The sequence below is a fragment of the Aythya marila genome (assembly GCF_965140915.1).
Source record: "Aythya marila genome assembly, chromosome: 22".
In the NCBI taxonomy this organism is placed as follows: Eukaryota; Metazoa; Chordata; class Aves; order Anseriformes; family Anatidae; genus Aythya; species Aythya marila.
This window is the reverse complement of record NC_139063.1, coordinates 7,315,407-7,330,721: the sequence shown is the minus strand read 5'-3', so window position 1 is coordinate 7,330,721 and position 15,315 is coordinate 7,315,407. Positions and strand designations below refer to the sequence as shown.

Genomic DNA, 15,315 nt, shown 5'->3' with positions numbered 1-15,315 from the left:
TAGGTGTAGTCATTTATTTCTCTCATATTCTAAATTTCTGTAGCCATAGTGTTTTGGGCAGAGACTACTTAAACTGATAGAACAGATTAGAGAGCAATTGTTAATCCAGAAATGAACAAAAAAAAAAAGCATAGAAGGCTCACAGCACATACATTATTAGTTCTGTGGAAGTTCTTCAAAGGGCTTTTGTCAGAAGATCATTTGATAAAGGCTTAAAGACTGGGTGGATTTATGGCAGGAATGGAGAGAAATTCAGGTAAAATGATAGCATGAATTTGTGCTGCTGATGGGTCACCTGTTATAGCTTACTCAAGAATTCTTATGACAGTTTAAGTCTAGTTCAGGTTATAACCTCTCAGAAAACATGTAGCCTCAGGAATTCCGTACATGTCCTGGAGCAGATGGCCTCTTTTCTTGGTGACCCTTTTCTGCAGCATGCTGTTGGATATGTTGTAAGTGTATATACACACTTTGAGATGGAGGAGAGCCTGGTACAAACATCCAGACAGTATGGATCAGTGGAACTCTGGGCAGAAATGGTCAGTGTTTTCTGGAAGTGCAATGATGTTTCAGTCTGATTGTTTTCTTAACTAGTATTTCTGTTTTTTTGGGGACATTATGAAAGAGAAAGTGCCTCATCTTTTTCATCATCTCACAGTTGCTCACTGATTTTAGGCTAAGGCACGTTTTCTGCTTGATGTTTGCTGTCGAGGCTCATTGACTGCCATAAGGAGAAAACATTTTCTGGAGCAGTGGTGCATACTCATCATGCAGGAAGCTTTTCTGATCAACCCTTTGGTATTTTCAGCAAAATATTTCCTGTTCTTCTGCTATCGCTTTCTACTTTTCTGTCACAGTTCTAAATTAATCCAGGTGACCTCATAGCAACATTTCAGATCTGGTTAAATGCTTACAAGGTAGGATATTGTGCATTACAGTTTCCTTAAAGAAACAATTTTTGTCAAAATATTTTTGGGTTGTCTGAATCCAAATTTTCATGAACAAATTCGCTGGAAGATGCATTTTCAGCATGTAGTTGTTACAGCAAGAAAATAACTGACTAAACTGCTGAATAGGTCAGAGATCTCATGTCAGAAGTGGCAGTGTAGGAAAATCTTTACTGCTGAACTGGCAAAAACATTTCCCAAAGCCTGTGGATGATATGAAACCATGTTTGTGTTTTGTTTTTTTTTTTTTCCTTCAATAGAGTTAATCTCTAAGATGAACAATCCTATGTGTTTCTTCTCTAATGAACTGCTTCTAGTCCCCAGAGGTTGCAAGGTTTGAAGTGTCTTAATTGTAGCTTGATTAGTGCAATTTTCTTTGTAACAACAGCCTTACTAGTCTAGTTTCTTCAGAGTTTCAAATGTTTTTATTTCTAACAAAAAAATATTGGGTCTTCCAAACTGTATATCAGAACTGAACTTTTCTTTATGGAAGGGTAGCTTGATGGGAATGTGTACCAAGAGATCTCCGTATATACCGGGAGATGAGGAATTCACCACTCATTTTGGAAACCTGTACAAAAGTTAAGTCCGTATTTTTAATAAGGACTTAACTTCCCACTTCAGTATGCTTGACATCTGTTTTTAGGTGTAGTATTTCCTTTGCTAAACTTAGGAGAGTTTATAAGTGAGGAGAATGATCTGATGAGAACCGTGAGAGAGTTATTAACTGTGCTCACGTCTGTCATTTATTGTAAATGCATGTTTCTAGTTATTGGGTTGTTTTATTAGCTCTTTGATACTTCCTAAGATTTTCATTAAATTTGTGAATACCAAAAATGTAATCTTAATCTTAACAATAGCAAGCCAGAGATGATAATAGCCTCATCTATTCATTTGTTTGTATATTCTGTAATTATATTAACTCCCTTCACCACAGCATCACATGGGCAGCCAAGTTACTTGATATCTGTCCTTCTGACTTCTGAATTCTTCTCAAAATTGCTGCTTTTATGGATATTGTGATGCTTTTCATAGTTTTGGCTCAATTTAGATTATCTTGAATGTGCATTGGAAATCTAAATTTTTGATTGAACTACTTATCCTGAAAATTTCACTGCTGTGTTGATATTAATCATTGCTAAAATTAATCATAGATTTTCTGTTCTGTCAGATTGTTTGGTTGTTAAATCCTAGTGAAAATTTATGTAAAACTAGTGGTGCTTTCCTAAAAGAAAATCTTTCTTCTGTGTGCTGTCTTTCCTAATAAGTGTGTTAATTTTTAATATATCGGTTGTCTTGATAATTCCAAATAGTACTGCAGTGTATATTCATTTATTTTCATCTGGATAAATTGACATGATGGGAGAAGATTGAGAACTGCTTTTGTTGTTTTTGTTGTTATTGGTTTTTTTTTGAACCTAGTAACTTAGCTGCAGATGATAATCAGACTTGGCTGATGAAAATGTTATATTTCAATCATTCTTTTTTCTTCTCCCCCACTCCGTCTTCCCTGATTAGCGCCAATTTTATTGGCCTTAGTAGCAGGAGAAGCTGCAGGGATTATGGAAAATATCAGCGATGATGTCATTGTTGGACGGTGTCTTGCCATCCTCAAAGGCATATTTGGCAGCAGCGCTGTGCCACAGGTTAGTACAGGTAGCTTTCCTTTACTGGGATTTTTATATACTACAGTAATATAAAAAGTATACAGTAACTTTTAATATATCAGTTGCTTTTGAGCATTTGGTTTGTCATAAGTTGGACTGCTTACTTATGCGTTTTTCATGTAAGGAGTAGATTCCCTTCATTTTCTTTATTGTAGAATAATTGAATGTGGCTTTATCATCAGAGGGTTGGAGCACCACTCTTACTAAGAAAGTCTGAGAGCTAGGGCTGTTCAGCCTATAGAAGAGAAGGCTCCAGAGTGACCTCATTTCAACTTCTGGAGTGTGCCCAGAGAAGGTCTGTGAAACTGGTGAAGGGCCTGGAACACAAGTCCTGTGAGGAGCAGCTGAGGGAACTGGGGCTGTTTAGTCTGGAGTAAGAGGATGCTCAGAGGAGACCTTATTACTCTCTACAGCTACCTGAAAGGAAGTTGTGGGGAGCTGGGGATTGGCCTCTTCTCACAGATAACTAGCAACAGGACTAGAGATAATGGCCTCAAGTTGCACCGGGGAGGTTCAGGTTGGAAATTAGGAGACATTTCTTCTGGTTAGGCAGAGTGGTTAGGCATTGGAACAGGTTGCCCAGGGAGGTGGTGGAGTCACTGTCCCTGGGGGTGTTTAAGGAAAGGTTGGACGTGGTGTTTAGAGACATGGTTCAGTGATAGTGGTGGTAGGGGGATGGTTGGACTAAATGACCTTGGAGGTGTTTTCCAACTGTAATGATTCTATGAGTCTGTAACTTTTCAGTACTTAAAGAGGACTTCTAAAAAAGATAGAGCGACTCTACTCAGATAATGACAGCACAAGGGGGATTTTAAACTAAAAGAGGGGAGATTTAGATTAGATGTTAGGAGGAAATTATTCAGAGGGTGGTGAGGCACTGGAACAGGTTGCCCAGAGAGGCTGTGGATGCCCCATCCGTGGAGGTGTTCAAGACCAGGTAAGATGAGGCCCTGAGTAATGTGATCTAGTGGGTGGCATACCTGCCCATGGCAGGGGGGTTGGAACTAGATGATCTTTGAGGTCCCTTCCAACCCAAGCCATTCTGTGATGATTCTATGATCCTCAGCCTTTTACTGCTTTATATATGGGCATCGAATCTTTCCAGCTAACTGTAAGCATGGATTCTTAGTGAATGAGTGGATCTCAGAAATCAACAGATTGAGCATTTCCAAATTATAAGTCTCAGACTGGAGAACGCAAAACAGAAAAACTTCAGGCTTGCCTTCCAGATAAATCCACAGCTCCTTCTCTGAACCCTCTATTGACAATTTCACTTCTTAATGAGATTTTTCTGTGACAGGAGCCAACAGTGAAGTGTTTTACAGCAGCTGCTTACTGGTAGGATTTTCAAATGGAAAAACAAACAACACTAACAAAGAGCAGAGAAATATAGGTTCTGCAGGGGATAAATATGAAGTTCAGAGACAAAGACATCTTCCGTTAGATGAGGTTGCTCAAAGCCCATCGTGTCTGGCCTTGAACAATTCAAGGGATGACGGGGTATCACAACTTCCCTGGGCAGCCTGTTCTTCACCACCCTCATAGTAAAGAACTTTTTTCTGATATGTGATCTAAATCTACCCTCTTTTCATTTAAAGCCATTACCCCTAGTTGTATTACTACACTCTGAAGAGGAGTCCCTCCCCAGTTTTGATGTAGGCCAGTTTTAGGTACTAGAACTTCATGTTCAAGGTTCATGTTTTGATGCTTGAATTTTTACAGAGAGTGATTCCTGTTAAAGCTCAGTTACATATTTGAACAGAATCTGGGTTATTTGAAGGTTCTGACCCTTTGCTCTTCATGTTATGTTTGCAGGTTTATGAAGATGTCCTGTTTTTTCTTGACTACTGTTACTACCTTAGGGGGATACTGTTTTGAGTCCTGGTTATGTTCACACTTTTGTATCTTTTGGTGGAATATATTTCATCCTGGCTGTTACCATAGTAAACCAGATGGATTTGAGGAAAAACGCGTTTTTGTGCAGATGCCACTTACGCAGTCTTTTTACCAGATAAGTTACGGACCTTGTACAGGTCTATGCCATATTTCAGTCAGGAGACAGCTTCAAGAGAGTTGTGGCTGAAAGGATATAAATGAGTAGGAATTGTATATTGTCTTTATGTTGATAATGAGAAGAAACAGAGCATGGAGTACACAGTATGCATGTACTGCTGACTGCAAATTCTGAATTCCAGTGCAGAAGCCATTTGGAGCAGGTTCTGCTAATATATCTCAAAGTATTAAGGCTGCTGACACCAGAGACAAATTATTTACCATAGTATGAGTTACCATGAAATATAAATGTGGAGTTCCACAATTAACATTAGCTTAGGGATTTATCTTTTATTCTTCAATTTGCATCTTTTATATTTTGCACTAACTGTAGAACTTCCATTGTGTCAACAACTGAAGTTTCTCTTGTCTCAGCCCAAAGAGACTGTGGTGTCCCGTTGGCGTGCTGACCCGTGGGCCCGGGGATCATACTCGTATGTAGCAGCTGGATCTTCTGGAAATGACTATGACTTGATGGCTCAGCCGATTACTCCAGGACCAGCCATTCCAGGTGCTCCTCAGGTGAGAGATTTCTCAGTTCTTCATAGAAATACACCAGAATGTGATGGTTTTGGTTTCTAAGGGTGAAGGCCAGAAGGAGAGGAACAGGAAGCAAAAAATCTCTCCCAATTTGTGATCCAGCACAAAATGAAGGCATAAGTCCTCTCCAGTTCCTTTTGAGAGGATGAAGTCTTGAAAGGAAAAACAGAAGGATCTGTAGGACTTTGGTTTTATTAAGGTTGTTCTTATACACTGATGCAAGTCTCTAATAAACACAGCTATTGGTAAAGTGATTCTCTGCAGAATATAATATATGAAATTGTTTTCCTCATCTTTTTTATGGCACTGACAAATTGCTCATTTAAGTGAATTATTGAAGCGTTCTTTTGTTTGTATTGAACTAGAGTTCATGTCCCAGTGTCAGAAATCATCATTCATCTTAAACATACATGTAAGTTTTTGGTTGTAGGATTGTATATACAACTCTAAAATGTTTTTAAGTATACAACTTAGGAGGCTAATCTCCTTATCTGCTTCTTAAAGTATTGTTTTTGAAGTAGAGTTCTATTATCTTTGTATCAAAGCAAATATATTAGCAAGTAATAGGAAAGTATTTCCTCACATTATTTATCACAAACATGAAATGCTTCTGTGAAATGAAAGGTATATAAAGATTTTCATGGTAATTTGTAGGATAGATTAAAATATTTTTAGTAGACTATTTTGTATGCACTACTTTGATGTTATGGGAACTGCAGTGTGATTAGAAGACACCAAAATACTTCATAATGTATATTTGTTACATGATCTGAAAGACTTTTTGAACTGAGTTTGTGCACAAGTCATAATGGTGTTTTCTGTTCCTCTTTCAGCCTATTCCTCGCCTGTTTTTTGCGGGAGAGCATACCATTCGCAACTACCCTGCCACTGTTCATGGTGCTTTACTGAGTGGACTGAGAGAAGCAGGTCGCATTGCAGACCAGTTTCTTGGGGCCATGTATACTTTGCCTCGCCAGCCTACACCTGGGGTCCCCACACAACAAGCTACCAGCATATAAGAGAAGTTATCAGAAGAGGAGTAACAATGCCACAGAGCTGATGTTGTGATCCACTTTTTAGGATGAAGGCATATTCGTTTAGTCTGTAACAGTATCTGCTGAAAGGAGGTGGCCATGAGTTGCTGCATAATACTTTGTTAGAATGGCCTTACAAAAGCTTACCTGACACTGGGCTTTTGGCATCCCTTTACAAAATCTCTTACAGCTATTTGAACTGTCAGTGTACATGGAATCCTTTACTACTAGATTGGTCAGTGAGATTTTTTTTGACTGCAGATACTTTCTGAAAGTGGAATTATAGCTGGAGTTTCTAAGGTTTTTATCTTACCTATTTGTGTATTTACAATTCAGTCATTGCAGAAAAGGCCCTTTAGAAATTGGTTGCTGTGAACAGTAGCTTAGTGTAGAATTTATGTAAACATTTTTGCTTAATTAGTTCTAAAGAATAGTATTTTTGACCAATTCTATTCCTACCTGGCATTTGAGAATTTGGTGCAACTGTTTCCCTACCAGTAACAGCAAATTAAAAGCAAATCACACCCCTGCAAGGTGGTCTGTTGGCTGCTACACCATGCACATCCTGTTTTAGAAAGAAAGCTGGTATTAGTAAAAGTGTGCTAATGATACTATTCTATTAAATACTTTCAACAAAATAAATTATCAGAACTGGATATTTTTAACTTTAAAAACTACGAAAATACTACTCATATTTGCATATGTAGAAACAGAGTTGCCTAGACAGTAAGCTAGCTGTAGACCTGATCTCTTGATTGTTGTATGTGGCAGTCAGGCACTGTGGGCTGTACCAGCTGTCTTTTTTTCCCTTTTGTCCAAAGCCCAGAGAAAAATGTGTTGTGTTTTTTTTTCTACTGGGTTGATGAGATGATGTTGCAGCTGATTCTGAAAATCATTTTGGTTTGGTTGCTTTTCCAGATATTTTCCTTCTTACACCATGCACAGAGACTTGTTTTCATTGCGCAGAGCAGTCTTATTTAATCATTTAGGTTCTTTCTCCCTCTCCTGCTTTCCCTAGTTAACATTATGCTTTTTCTTTTTCCAACTTTTCTCACCTCCACGTTTCTACTATTTGTTTCCATCTCATCTACCTCTGGTCTTTTTTTCACAGTTATTTCTCCTTTCCCTTTTTATATTGTTTTTTTGTTCTCTACATGACCCTCTGTGTGTACATGTGCATGTCCCAGCTTCCATCTGCCTTTGTGCCTTCCATTCTGCTAGTGGACTAGCATCTGCTCTTGTTCCTGCCCTTCCCTCTGCAATTACATTGCCCATGCTTCTTCCTGAAGAAAATACATGCAAACATCGCTGCAGGCCCTAATTGTTTATAGCTGTGTTAGTTCTGTTTACAGACTTTCTGTCTTGATTCATTGCTTCTACTGTTTTCTTGTGCCTCGTTTCTACTAGATCTTTCTTCTTCCTGACTGTTTATTTTCTTGTGGTGGTTGCTCTCTCATATGTTTAAATCTGTGAGTGGGCATCTCCGTAGGCAGTCCTGATATGCAGTGAGAAAGGAGAGGATTCTGTTGTGGCAGGGGTAATGGAAGAAATCAACACTAGTCATCCTTGCTGTCCTTCCAGGAGACAACATAAACTTTGTGATGCTTGGTCAAGAAAGCCCCACTGAAGTGGGACAGGAAACATCCAGCAGGGCTTGGAGGAGGAGTGTCCAGGGGAAGATTCAGAGTGCATCGGTTTATTTGAGTCTTAAAACTCCCTGGCTTCTGTTCAGGTAAAAGCCTGTTTGCAACACTACCAAGAGAAATCCTATTCCAAGATAAGCTGATTTAGTCTCTTGACTATTTTGACTGATGATGGAAAAAGGATCCGAGTGTTCAGTAACAGGGGTTTTCTGTTTTCCATACTTGTGGGGTGGTTTGCAGGGTTTAGTGATGCTGCTGTCTCTGGCCATGAGGACTGTCTTCCAACTTCCTATAGCACTGTCAAAAACTCAGAAAAGCACTTCTGGCCTACTGGAAACTAAATAGTTCTCAACTGAACATAGCCAAACTGTATTTTCCAGACAACTATCAAGCCACTTTTACATCAATGTGCTAATATTTTTCAGGGTTTCTGTTCTCCTGCTGTAGGTTCACTTTGACTGAGAGACTTAGCAGATTATTCAGCTTGCTGAATTGTCAAACACACAGAGATTTGTCTGAGATGTTCAAATGTAAACAAACTTCCTTTTATACATTGCTGTTACTTTGAGCAGGGCTAATCTTTGACCCTTGACAGTCAGGCTTTCTTGTCTTCCCTCTTCTGGGTATTAGAGACTGAACAGCTCAGCATACTTTCAGCTTCTAGGAGTCTTTCAGTCTCTAGACTGACAGATAAAGCTCTGCAGCCGGTTGCTGGACACCCTAGAGCTCCTGTGTTGCAGCTCCTGCCCTGCATGGCCCACTTTCTAGTGGTTGATGGCACTGGTTGTACCCTAAGTAGAGGTGAACAGTGGTTGGATACAAAGGACAAAGACCTTCTGGTTGCATCCTGTAGGATTGCTGGGATGGAGAGGGGAGCTTAGGGGGAGAGCACTATTAACCCTAGGCCAGCTGAAGTTTGTAGACATGGAAAAGGCAGCCTGGTTAAGGTTCAATCAACTTAGTGTTGGAGTTCAGCTCTGTCAGATCATATGGGGGAGCTTCCATTGCTTGTTCAGCAGCAGTATAGTCTCATGCTTCTTGCTGCACTGCACTGATTTTCCTTGAGCAGCATTTAGCAGCTCTTTCCTTGCTGCATCTATATCTAGGGACAGTGTGCGGTGTATAGGAGCATGCTGCTCTGCTCTCTGTGCCAGTCTGTTAGATGGACCTTTGGCATGACCCATAATGGCTGTTTTGCACTGCCTCTGCAGCTTTCCTGTCACTGTGACCTGCTGAGGAGAAGAAAGCATTGCAAGTAAATGGGTCACCAGGTCCTCTTCATCTCAGCATCCTTCCTCATGGTGCAGCCATTTTTCCACTGCTGCTGTTTGCTTGACCTAACTTCCTGGTAAGACTCATCTGATCTGTTTCAACAGATTGTGAATGATCTCTCAGCACCCAGCAGCCTCAGATCTATGGCATCACAAAAACTTGTGATCAAGGCTGGTTGCACCCTTTGTAGCGTTGTTTCCCACCTATTCTCAGGGACCTGTCACTTCTCACTCTACTCCATGGGTAGGTGAATTGTATTTCTGACAAAACTGATTGGTCTCACTTTTGGGGGAAAAAAATAGGTCCCTATCTAGTTGGACCTTCCCTTCTGTACTGAAGATGTACTGTTGGTGTTCAAGAAGTGTTTGAACAATGCTCTGAAGGTATATGATTTAACTGTTAGGTTGCCCTGAGTGGAGTCAGGAGCTGGACTTGATGTTCCTCATGGGTCCCTTCCAACTGAGGATATTCTGTGATTATAAGATGAAGGACCACAGTAACCTGCAATGGAGTTCTGGATCCTGAGTGAATGTATGTATTCACTAGTCAGGATTGTGCTTTCTGGATTGGCAAATGAGCAGGAAGACTTGCATTTTTCAGTTCTCTGGATGTCTGAGTTTTTGTCAGGTAATAGTATCTATTTTGCAATAAATTACTGTTAGCTCAGGGTATTTGTGTTCAGTCTCTGTATGGAATTGAATATTTGCTATGGTCTTGTCTGTAGAGGAAACTAATCGCAAAGCATGGGTTCTCTATCTTAATCTCTCTGTTCTGTTATCTTTAATTGACTGGATCATAAACATAGAAAAACAACTTTATTGGGTGTTTTTGGTTTCTTCTCTCATTATGAATCTTTTCAGCTGACTAGTTCAAATTCAGTGGAAGATACTGCAGGCAGCAAGGTGCTCAGAGTGCATGTCGTCTTTAAGGCATAAAGTGGCTCTATAAAATGGGATGACTTAACTTGAATTAGACTTATTTGTAAATCACAGATTCTTTTTAAAGGTGATAATTCCACAAGTTACTCTTCTCAGAAATGGTTACCAAAAGAAAATTAGAAGCCATGGTGGTGTTTGTAAATTTGCTAGTTTCGCCAATGATTATTTCCAATTTCCAGTGCATCTAATTTCTGAAGGTGTATTTTTTTTTCTCTGAAGGGACATTGAAGCTTAGAGGAAATGCTTACACTGATAATTCTCCCAGAGTACCTAGATAGATATTAAAGATTTTCTTGAATGCTTCTAGACCTCATTTTTGGTGTATTAGCAAAATCACCTGAATAAACATGTTGGGGGAGGGATGGGAGGGACAAAACAAGTCAACTTCGGAGAGTCAGTGGAGAATATAAGCATCTGTTTAATTACCTGTGCATATCATAGAATGCTGTTTTATCCAAAGAGCAAAATTGTCTTAGTTTTTTTCCAGCTTTACCAATATGTCTGCTAAAATCTGTTGCTTATCTACAGAGTTTGTTGGCTTATATTAGCAAAACTCCTGCAAAGCTTGTGGAGTCTTTGCCCAGTAGTTTTGATCTCTGGATCTTCTGGGCCAGAAGTCTATATCTCTTTTTATTAAATTGTTTGTTGGGCCCCATCAAGTTTGCGTTAATTGCATTTTTTCTCTGAAGGGACTTCTCACTGTTATTCCAGTGTTCTTTAGATACTGTATCACCCCACCCCTATAACTTATAAGGGTGTTTTACTTGAGCAAGGGTAGACAACCTGTTTTCCTGACTCTTAACAAAACAGGTATCTTGGACAGCAAACCTACTGTGGATTGAAAGGTCTCTTTTTCATGAAGCTCCTGAAGGCATTCACCCTGATTGTGGATTGCATGTCTCTCTGCAAATACATTTGGATAACCGCTTGGTTTAGAGTGCAGTAACCTCATGTGGGTGTGATCTCCAGTCTTGGGCACTCATGGTTTAACAAAGGGTTCAGGTCTCAACCACGATTCTCTGCTACTGTTAGAGAACAGAAGTTTCTCCAACCCCAAGTTAGATGCAGAATTAGAACAGATGTTTGGACAACATATCCTTAGTAACTTCTTGCTCACAGAATTGTATCTTCAATTCTGAATAACAGGGCAAATAACCTCTCAAACTGCAGAATTTGAATGTTTTTTCCTGATTCACTTCAACTTGATGTTCTTAGGTAAGTGTGCAAAAGTATTACTTCCATTAAAGCAATTGCTATTTCTGTAACATTACTGAATAGCAACGGAACCAACAGAAAGTCATAGCAACAGAAGACAACTTTTTCTCTACCTGTCAATGGAGGATGTAATTTAGAATTTACAGTGTGACTGGAGTATTCCATGTAGTCTCTTTGCCTTTATTAATTCATGATGCCCTACCTGATCTTTTCACATGTGCCCCTTAGACCAGAGGTGCTAGAAATCTCACCATCTCCTCAGTTCCACATACCATATGTTTCTGTTATATTCCATTGTTAAATTTGGTTTGGGTCAGCACTGGAGGGGATATGCTCTTTGAGTGGATATGGATCTAGGACGTTATTTACGTCAGCTTCAAGTTGTTCTGATGGGTGGACCCCAGATGGTGACAGGACACATCTGGCATTCTCTCACAATTGAAGAGTCTTTGGGCTCCAGCCTATTTCAGCCAGTAGCTGAGATGCTGCAGCTTTTGAAGAAAACAAGATTGCCATTTATTGGCAACTTGTCACAGTTTTAGAGGTAGCTCATCCATTTGAGGAGACAGGATACCAAAGCTGCTGTTTTACAGACCTCCTTTTGGAGGTCCTGGAGTCTGGCATGTAAAGGGGAATGGCTGCAGCAGGTAAGATCTGAAGGCAACTGGAAGAACTCCAGCTGAGAAGATAGGCCTAGGGCAGATGTTGTGTGAAGGAAACAGTAAGGAGGAATGATGTTGTGGTATCCACTTCCATCTGGTGGTTTGGTTCAGTCTACTTGCTTTATTTCATTAACTTTACCATGTAGAATCTCAGCTATGTTGGATGCAGCACAGAATTATCGTGTGTGGGATCTTGAAGTTAATGGCTTCAACTTTATGGCTAATCCATGCCTAATTGTCATTATTAGGAAGATAGAGTATTTTTTCCCCTCCTTGGTACCATAGCCAGGGTGATGAGTCCCAAGCAATGCAGAGCCATAACACACTGCACCTGAAAAGTGAGAGCAGTGCTGGGCTATAGTCTGTGTCACTAAGAGTTAAACGTCAAACATGTTCACTGACAACAAATACTGGGGCTTCCAGCTCATAAGGAAAATGACCTACGTTCATAATAACGTGGTGTTTAAAGAGAGAAGAAGAGAAAAAGCCCAGAGTGCCTGAGAAAGGGTGTATCACTAAGGATGAAGTATTTGATGTGCCCCAGGAAAGCAGTTTGGCTGTGGCTGCCCTGTGAGGGAACTGGAGGGAAATGTTTGCCTTCATGTTTGTGGTACAGGGAGGGGGTCATGGTCTATGGATAGGAGGCACATGATGCGCCCTAGACCAGGCTTTTAACTGGATAGTACACGTGTAACCTTGGAGTGCAGGGAGGCATAGGATTGAGTTGGGTGAGTCACCTAACTCTGCTCTGTAATGGCAAAACCACAGCATTAGGCTCCTGCTTGCTCATTTTATTATTTTCTGACCCACTTGCATTCTTCTTTGTGCCATGACTACTTCAATGGGAAGGCCAAAGGGTACCCCCTTTAACCTACTCCCCCTCGATTTACCCTGGTTTGGGGAATGGCAGGTGTTGGCTTGAATCCTCAGCAGACTGAGAATGGAGATTTTCCTGGTGATATCTAGGCCACCAAGTGATACGAAATAACACCACTTTGGTGTTTTTGAATGGAAATAGCTGTGGCTGCTGTGCCTGACTTGGTGCTATCCATGTGCTTGGAGTCTAACAGAGCGGGATTGAAGGGTTTAGGTATCCTTAAACTTGTTTCCATAACCTTATGGCAGCTATAAGTCAGGACAATTGTATTTGTGTATCTGTGCAAATGCCAAAAAGCAAGGAAGAACAGGTTTCAGATGCCTTGAATTAAAAAGCATGTTGATAAAGATATTAACAAGGATAAGCACACTGAAGAGCTGATTGGAAGAAGCCCCTCAGTGGGAATGTGAGTAGCTGGGTAACAGCATACCCTGTGCTAGTGAAAAGTGATGCTGTACATTGAGGGTACAGAGTTCATTCAGTGGGACTGGCTCTAGGGGCAGGTATTCCTGGCCTAGCTGAGGATATAGCAGAGCCTTAAGAGCATTTGCTGACTGGAATGACAATGGTGTTTTGGATTGGTTTGCAAGGATAGAAATGCAGTTAAGGGGAGCTGTCAGCTATGTCTGTAGCTTGGGTAAATGCTGCTTTGAATGTGATGCCAGAATTAAAACTTCAGACAGCGCTAACATCAGTGTGAGTGGCTGATGATGGACCCCAGGAGGAGAAAATGCCTGATCTAAGCATGGGCAGCACAAAGGATCTGGCTTAAAATGTTTCTGTTGAAGAGATGTTTTACATTAACTACCTTCTCAATAGGTCAGATAAAGCAAAGGTTTGAAGCTGGGATAATGGAAGTGCATGGTTGTTTGTAGACAGCAGTAAGACTACAGAAAACCAGCACAGCTCATAGACATGACTGATCAAAAAGAAAAGAGAAAGCAGTTAGTTTCAGGGCTAAGCAGCAATGGTATGGTGTAAGTCCATTAGTCAAGTACATTTACTATAATGTCCCCATACAGGAGTGGTGAGCCTAGCCTTGAATCATGAACAAGGAAGAAGAACCATCCTGTGGTTATGAGCGCGTGTTTTAGGGGAGAGACTTTAAGCAGCCATGGAAGCTACCAATAGTAACTCTGTACTATCAGTGATCTCTGCTCACTGGCAAGCCAGACACAGCAGCATGTCTGTTGTAGCTACTGTAATGCTTTAGAACAACCTCTTTAATAATGCTCAGTAGCTGTGTGTGTTAACTGGGAGAGAAGAGTACTCAGCCAAGCCAAAAGTCACTTCTTTTTTTGTAATGCCTAACAGAGGGAATGTTTGTAGCCTTCACCTGTAGTTAATTAGCTTTGCCTAGAGTAGCAGCTGAATGACAGCTATGAACAGCTCTTGAAATGTCACTAAACACTAGTAACATGTTTAATTATTCAGTTTCTGGAGCTGCATCCAGTTTTGCAGATTTATTCAAACAGAATAAACCAGATAGATCAGACAAAGCTCTTTTCCTTACAAACTGTGGTACGCAAGTTCTCCTAAAAATCAACACACTTCTTCCCTACTGATGTGGTTATTATGGGGGCCAGTTTTTTATATGACAGGTACTGTTGCAATGTCTAATTTTATTTTTTTTTTGTGGACTGTACCCACACATTGCACTAAACTAGGAACTGTAATGGAGACCTGTTCTGACTTCTATCCTCTCAGCTCTTCCAGAGGAAGGCAAACAGATTTTGATTTCATTACAGTCTATACTGGTTGAGTAAAGGAAATCTAATGAAGCAAGTGGCTTGTTTCCTTCTGTAAGAATGCTCTTCCTCAAACCTGCTCCCAGCAATGCAAGTCTAGGTCATCCAGTATAGGTGGGGAATGGTATTCAACTTCATTTTCCATGTGTAGGTACTGCCCATGCCTTTAAGTGCAGCCTAGGAATGGGTGTTTGAGATCTGTCTGGATATGTGTACAGGGCAAAAAAGTAAGAATGGAGTAGTCAGAATCAGCATTAACATAACTGCTGCAAGATGGAGCTGCCTCTGCACTTCAACAAGGGACATTAATACCTCTGATTAATGACCACTGTCAGTAGGGATTCAGATGGAGCTTTAAATACCACACCACAAACATATAAAAAGAGATTTTTATTGGTTATATACTGTAGAGCTGACAGCGTTTGAGTCAGGAGAGACATGCAGATAAAGTGTGTTTACATTTGGCATGCAGACTAAGAGCACTGTAACTAGTAAAAGGTGAGCACCATCTGTATCCACTGAATGGGCAGCCCGGGGAGGAAAGAGTTGGCTTCCCTCTGCTGAGCACACTGACAAAGACTCAGGTGGAACAGTGCTTGATAGCTCTACTGGACACAAAGTTTGCTTTAGGGAAACAAGCAATACTATAACCTGAAAAATTAACTTGGATGAGTGTGACTATGAAAAGATTTCCTGCTTTATTGTCTTCTAACTAAGCTG

General features: G+C 40.4%; 1 protein-coding gene across 9 annotated transcripts in view; it reads left to right on the top strand.

Moving 5' to 3' along the window:
• The window catches only part of KDM1A (lysine demethylase 1A), a 69,394-nt gene that overhangs the window by 47,764 nt on the left and 6,315 nt on the right, over positions 1-15,315 (top strand). For 5 of the 9 annotated variants that reach the window (XM_082777738.1, XM_082777736.1, XM_082777734.1 and 2 more), the window contains 3 exons: positions 2,466-2,593; positions 5,042-5,188; positions 6,040-14,628. In XM_082777738.1, the coding sequence (XP_082633864.1) occupies positions 2,466-2,593; positions 5,042-5,188; positions 6,040-6,225 (461 nt within the window). In that variant the 3' untranslated portion in view covers positions 6,226-14,628. Of the gene's footprint in view, positions 1-675; positions 1,336-2,465; positions 2,594-4,429; positions 4,516-5,041; positions 5,189-6,039; positions 14,629-15,315 lie in introns of those variants that run through there. The other 4 variants (XR_014318960.1, XR_014318959.1, XM_082777737.1 and 1 more) reach the window with 4 other exon arrangements.